The sequence below is a fragment of the Somniosus microcephalus genome, chromosome 29, assembly GCF_052327205.1.
Source record: "Somniosus microcephalus isolate GS21.2 chromosome 29, FLI_Smic_1.0, whole genome shotgun sequence".
Lineage (NCBI taxonomy): Eukaryota > Metazoa > Chordata > Chondrichthyes > Squaliformes > Somniosidae > Somniosus > Somniosus microcephalus.
The window spans coordinates 4594821-4601905 of NC_141015.1; the positions used below are offsets into that span (position 1 = coordinate 4594821).

At 46.6% G+C, this 7085-nt stretch overlaps 1 protein-coding gene and 1 pseudogene across 1 annotated transcript; one reads left to right on the forward strand and one right to left on the reverse strand.

Moving 5' to 3' along the window:
- The first annotated feature begins 1236 nt into the window (after positions 1-1236).
- Positions 1237-1657, forward strand: LOC147098337 (histone H3-like). Its single transcript, XM_085970099.1, has one exon. The coding sequence runs from the start codon at positions 1237-1239 to the stop codon at positions 1645-1647; it is 411 nt and encodes a 136-aa protein (XP_085826225.1). The 3' UTR covers positions 1648-1657.
- A 1463-nt stretch (positions 1658-3120) lies between these two features.
- LOC147098338 (histone H2B pseudogene) lies at positions 3121-4246 on the reverse strand (annotated as a pseudogene).
- Positions 4247-7085: the final 2839 nt, after the last annotated feature.

Below are 7085 nucleotides of genomic sequence, written 5' to 3' on the forward strand. Positions count from 1 at the left end.
CGCCTCTCTCTGTGCTTTCTCAGTCAGGTCGGAGTCGGCTGTATATAAGAGCAGCCAGAAACAGTTTGTTTCTCATTCAGCAAAAGTTTGACTAAAGAATCACCATGACTGGACGAGGTAAAGGAGGCAAAGGACTGGGCAAAGGCGGAGCCAAGCGGCACCGTAAAGTGCTCCGTGACAACATCCAGGGCATCACCAAACCAGCCATCCGCCGCCTGGCTCGCCGTGGCGGTGTCAAGCGGATCTCGGGTCTGATCTACGAGGAGACCCGCGGGGTGCTGAAGGTTTTCCTGGAGAATGTGATCAGGGATGCGGTCACCTACACTGAGCACGCCAAGCGCAAGACGGTCACTGCCATGGATGTGGTGTACGCTCTGAAACGGCAGGGCCGCACTCTCTATGGATTCGGCGGCTGAACAACTCGACTCTTTCAACCAAACACAACACAAAGGCTCTTTTAAGAGCCACCCAGAGCCTCACAGAGAGAGCAGTGACCTGGGAACGGGAGCTGGGGTAGATTCTTCACAAAAATAGATTGTGGTCAGAAATATTACTAACAGATATGTGATGTGTTCTGTAATCTTTGAATTTCGCTTTCGGTTGCACCAGGTTTATGGAGAGTTATTTCCTCAGACGGAACATTCCCTCTCCGTGTAAAGCCACATCGCGTCTACACATTTTTTCATTGTGCAGTTATACTGTAACGATTATAATTTTAATAATTAGTTGGCTGGTCGGACATAAACCGTTGAATGGGTTACTGAAAAGAATCCAACTTGTGAATTATTTGCAGCCAGACGGTGGTGTCCGGCACTGATACTGACAGGGTTTGTGAAATTGAAATTTCAGTTCAGTCATTCGGGGACCTGAAATTACCGCAGTTTGAGCCGCTCTAACCCGACCTTAACTTCTGATTGGGGGTCCGCTCCACAATCCCATTTCGTAACCAATCACAGAGCCACAGATTAGAAAGTAATCACATCATTGGTTGAAATTGTCGGCCAGTCGAAATTGGCGGTCATTTTGAAATGGGCGATTAATCACAGCTCAGCCATTCGGGGCCTGAGTTTTCAGCGATTCATTGATTGGTCAGAGTTGGGTTTAAAGTGGGTGGGCGCCGGTCTCCAGCCAATCAGTGCTCGGGGCGGTCCCTCGCTGAGTATAACAAGGCGGAACACAACAGACTTCCCATTAACAGGCCCTGTGTTCTAGATTTTGTTGAGATCTGTTCAGAAAATGGCCAGGACTAAGCAGACAGCGCGCAAATCGACCGGAGGGAAAGCTCCTCGCAAACAGCTGGCGACCAAAGCGGCCCGGAAGAGCGCTCCAGCCACGGGCGGAGTGAAGAAACCCCATCGCTACAGACCCGGCACTGTGGCTCTGAGGGAGATCCGCCGCTACCAGAAATCCACCGAGTTGCTGATCCGCAAACTGCCCTTCCAGCGCCTGGTGCGGGAGATCGCTCAGGACTTCAAGACCGACCTGCGCTTCCAGAGCTCGGCCATCATGGCCCTGCAGGAGGCCAGCGAGGCTTACCTGGTGGGGCTCTTTGAGGACACCAACCTGTGCGCCATCCACGCCAAGCGAGTCACCATCATGCCCAAAGACATCCAGCTGGCCCGTCGCATCCGCGGGGAGCGCGCCTAAACTCACTCTGCCCGGCTCCAGACTAACACCAAATACAACAACGGCTCTTTTAAGAGCCACCAAATCAGCAAAAGAAAGAGCTGCGATCGCCCCAAGGCAAACTGGACTACACATCGTGCAGGTTTATGTAATTAGGATTTATAAAGTGGTGGCAGTGAATGTCTGGGTATGGTCTAGGTTTAAATGTGAGTGATCTGCCCAGTAAACTGACTGCACCCGCCCAGTAGGAACTAAAAGTGGGAGCACTGATCCAACTCCACATACCGGGATTGAATATCGAAAGAGAACGAGGTGCCTGTATCTGAATCTCACTTTTAAAATCAACTCTAAATGTGGGGAGAGGTAGTTACTATTTGGAATATTTTATATTAACCAGAGCTGTAATTCTGGTTCGATGCTGTCTGCAAATTAAAAGGGGGAAAGTTAGTATGGATCAATGTGCTCAGGATGTATATGGAATTATTGGCCCAATAAGGAACGGTTAGCCCATCAACCGCTCACTGGCTTTATAATCGTTTCTTAACATGCGTTCATATTCGGCTCTCCCAGCGTGTTCAATGAGGGCCGGTCTCACGTTAAGTTTCCGTGTGTTTTTTGTTTTTCTCTGAAGCCAGTCCCCCTCTGCATTGAATCGCTGATCTGAATATTCGGTAACAGAAAATCCGCTGTAGTGTTTGCGGATTTACAGTTCTACATGTTCTGTTTATAACCGAGAATGGCTGAACAGTAAACAACCCTTTCACAGATAAAGTGGGTGGCTCTGAAAAGAGCCTTTAGGTTATTAGAGTGAATCTTGTCCGCTTTACTTGCTCTTGGAGCTGGCAGTGCTGGTTTTCTTGGGCAGCAGCACTGCCTGGATATTAGGCAGCACCCCGCCCTGAGCGATGGTCACCTTTCCCAGCAGCTTGTTGAGCTCCTCGTCGTTGCGGACGGCCAGCTGCAGGTGTCTGGGGATGATGCGGCTCTTCTTGTTGTCACGGGCCGCGTTGCCGGCCAGCTCCAGGATTTCAGCGGTCAGGTACTCGAGCACAGCAGCCATGTAGACCGGGGCTCCGGCACCCACACGCTGAGCGTAGTTGCCCTTTCGAAGGAGCCTGTGAACCCGGCCCACAGGGAACTGCAGTCCGGCCCGGGATGAGCGAGACTTGGCCTTGGCCCGAGCTTTACCGCCGGTTTTTCCTCTTCCAGACATTTCCACAATTCACTGGTTCAGCGAAAGAATGAAAGTCTCCTCCCACATCTGCCATTCTTATACATTCTGGAGGAATGCAGACAGCCTTCTTGTGATTGGTCTCTCTGTGGTGAATTTCATTGGTATTTTCCGGTGACTAATCACAGTCTGCTTTTCCCGCCAAAGAAAAGAGGGGGAAAATAACTAATCAACGATTTTTTAAATTCGAAAAGCCCGCCAATATTTTCCTAAACGAGCGAATTAAATTAATAAATCACCATAAGCCAAAGATTTGCACAATTTTATAAAATTCAGTTTATCTTATTTCATCTGCAAATTCTAGGCTGTTACAATCAGGATTAATTTCGGGTTCAATATTGAGTTTACACGGGCGTAATTAAATTCCCAACGGGACACATTCCAGCTCAATCTGTGTAAAAGTGAGGATTCACAGATTATCGATCGATCCTTTGCACAGGCGCTGCTGCGGGAGTGAAACCAGAAATGGGATTCCTGCTGTGAGAAGAGAAGAGGGACAGAGTGTTCAAACTGCCCCGTTCTAATCTCTAAGAACTCCCATTCTGGGTTGTTACAATGCAGCAAATCTCCGGTTGATAAACGGATGGACTCCCAACTTGCTTTAGAAAAATGCAAAGGTCTTGACAGAGAACGAGGTGACTGAAATCGGAATCTCATACCTAAAACAAGCTTTTAATTAGTCGGCTGGCGCTGCAAATAAACGGCTCTGAGAGCAAAGGCAAAGTGCGACCAAGGACCGTGTTTGTGTTTTAGTGGGCGGGAAATACAACATCGACGCTAAGGGCGATCCGGTCAATGAAACTGCTTATCTGAGAATTAAAAACTACATCAACAGCTGGAACTTCAAACGTTCTTAAACACACTCGTTAAGAAAATAATTACAGTAAACTGAATCTACAAGGCGATGCGTTGTGTAGCTCTTGCAGAGAGATTGTGGGTGGCTCTTAAAAGAGCCGTTGTGTTTGGACTTTGTTCTTTCAGGACAGCGTGGAGTTTTACTTGGAGCTGGTATATTTGGTCACCGCCTTTGTCCCTTCCGACACGGCGTGCTTGGCCAGCTCCCCAGGCAGCAGCAGGCGCACAGCGGTCTGGATCTCCCGGGAGCTGATGGTGTGCCGCTTGTTGTAATGGGCCAGGCGGGAAGCCTCACCAGCGATGCGCTCGAAAATATCGTTCACAAACGAGTTCATGATGCTCATGGCCTTGGAGGAGATGCCGGTGTCGGGGTGAACCTGCTTCATCACTTTGTAGATGTATATGGAGTAACTCTCCTTCCTCGACTTTCTGCGCTTCTTGCCGCCCTTCGCTGCCGGTTTAGTGACGGTTTTCTTGGCGCCCTTCTTAGTAGCTTTTTTCTTTTCATCCACCATTCTGAAACTCGATTTCAGAAACAAAATGACGCAAACCCACTCCGCGCTCGCAATATATAGCAGCCCCACAGTCCTATGCTAATGAGGGATGGGTGAAGGCAATGATTGTGATTGGCTGGTTAGGAATGATGTCAATTTCCATTCTTCTGCATATCTCTGATTGGCTTCTTTATGTATCCAATCAGATTGAGTGTTTGCCAACAGCACGCCCCCTACAGTCAGAAAGGTCATTGCAAGTGCGTGTGTGACATCTGCCCATTCACAATTTCCCAGACCATTTTCCAGGGCCGCAAACACTCCTTCCGGACGGGACAGACATTTAGATAGACTTCCTCCAATTTGTGCACTATATTCACGCATTGCGGTGTGGTCTCCGCCACTTTAGTTCTGCATCTGCCAATCTCTAATACTGTGTGTGTGGGAATAGTTCTGTATCACTCAGTCTCTGCCGTTCTTGCGGGCTCCATGCGTACCAGGCAGCTAAGTGTCCTTTGCTGATTGGTGCGCTCGGCTCGTTAAGAAAAAAGCATTTCACTGACTGGATTTCACTTGTTGTATTTGGTTATGTGACAAATAAAATTGAAATTGAAATAGAATTGATTTATGTAAGTGTAGGAATCATTCTCAATCTCAGTCTCTATTACAGTGTGGAATCCTTTAGTTTCCTGTCCGTTACTTTTTTTTTATTCATACATGGGATGTGGGCATCGCTGGCAAGGCCAGCATTTATTGCCCATCCCTAATTGCCCTTTGAGAATTTTTTGGTGAGACAGGTTTTGAACCGCTGCAGTCCGTGTGGTGAAGGTACTCCCACAGTGCTGTTAGGGAGGGAGTTCCAGGATTTTGAACCAGCGACGATGAAGGAGCGGCGATAGAATAGACAGTGCTTGATGGCTGGCGCGGACACGATGGGCCGAAGGGCCTCTTTCTGTGCTGTATAACTCTGTGACTCTATGACTATGACTAAGTGTCAGGGTGGGATTTTATCTTGTACCGTGTGTCAGTGTTGGTATTGATTCTGAATCTGTCATTTCTGGTAGAGTGCGAGTATGAGATTCATTCTACATTTGCCTGTCACTAGGACAGTGTGCAAGTCTGAGATTCATTCTACATCTGTCCGTCACTGGTACTGATTGTGAGTGTGGGAGTCATTCTGTATCTGTCAGTCTCTGGTACTGATTGTGATTGTGGGACTCATTCTGTATCTGTCAGTCTCTGGTACTGTAAGTTAGTGTCCAATTAGTTCTGAATCAGCCTGTCTCTTGTACTGTCTTTCAGCGAAGAATTCTGCATGAATCTGCTACTCACTCGGATTATGAAAGTGGGAATCGTACTGCATCTATCAGTCTCTGCTTCTTGATGTCAGTTTGAGATTAATTCCATTTCTGCTAGTACCTGGCACTGTATGTGAGTGTGGGACTAAATCTACATGTAAATCAATTGTACTGCATGTAATTGTGGCCTTATTCTGTATCTGCCAGGCCCTCTGATGCACTGTCTGTCAGTCTCTGTTCTGTATGTGTGTGCTAGGGTATTATATATCTGTCAATCTCTGGTACTGTATGTGAGAGTGAGATTCATTTTGCACCAATCAGTCTTTAATGTGGGGTTCAGTTTGCTGGTACTGTGTACGAGTGTGTATTAATTCTGGGTCTGTCACCATCTGATAATCTGTGTCAGTGTGAGATTCATTCTCTTTCTCTGCCTATCTGTGATACTGTATGTGAGTTTGAGATTTAATCTATATCTGTCAGTTCCTGGTATGGCATGTGAGTTTGGGATTTATTCTGTACTATATGCGAGATTTAGATTAATTCTGTCTCTGTCATTATCAGGTACTGTATGAGGAGAGATTGGGTCGATTGGACTTATATTCGCTAGAGTTTAGAAGAATGAGAGGGGATCTCATTGTAACTCATAAAATTCTAAAAGGACTAGACAGACTAGATGCAGGAAGGAAGTTCCCGATGGCAGGGGAGTTCAGAATCATGGGTCACAGTCTAAGGATAAGGGGTAAGCCATTTAGGACTGAGCTGAGGAGGGATTGAGCTGGTGAACCTGTGGAATTCTCTGCCACACAGGACAGTTGAGGCCAATTCATTAAATATATTCAAGAAGGAGTTGGATATATTTCTTGAGGCTAAAGGGATCAAGGGATATGGGGAGAAAGCAGCGACAGGGTACTGAATTTGGATGATTAGCCATGATCTCATTAAATGGCGGAGCGGGCTCGAGGGGCCAAATGGCCTACTCCTGCTCCAAAATCTAAGTTTCTATGTATGAGAGTGTGAGATTCATGCTGAGTATCTGTCATCTCTGATACTGTATGTGAATGTCAGTTTAATTCTGTCTGTCACTGTCTGGTACTGTATGTAAGTGTGAGATTTATTCTGTGTGTCTGTCTCTGATACAAATGTAAGAAGTCACGCAACACCAGGTTATAGTCCAACAGCTTTATTTGAAATCACAAGCTTTCGGAGCGCTGCTCCTTCATCAGGTGAAGAGGAGAAATGCATATAGACACAGCATATATAGTCAGAGAATACTGCCAGATGATTACAGGTAATCTTTCTAACTGCCCTTTATTACACCTCGGCAGAAAGATAATCACAGCAATCAAAGGTGTGAATAGTGTCTCTGATACAGTATGTGAGTGTGAGATTTATTCTGTGTGTCTGTCTCTGATACAGTATGTGAGTGTGAGATTTATTCTGTGTGTCTGTCTCTGATACAGTATGTGAGTGTGAGATTTATTCTGTGTGTCTGTCTCTGATACAGTATGTGAGTGTGAGATTTATCCTGCACCTGTCAGTCTCTGATAATCTGTTTCAGTGCGGATTGATTCTGTATTAGTCAGT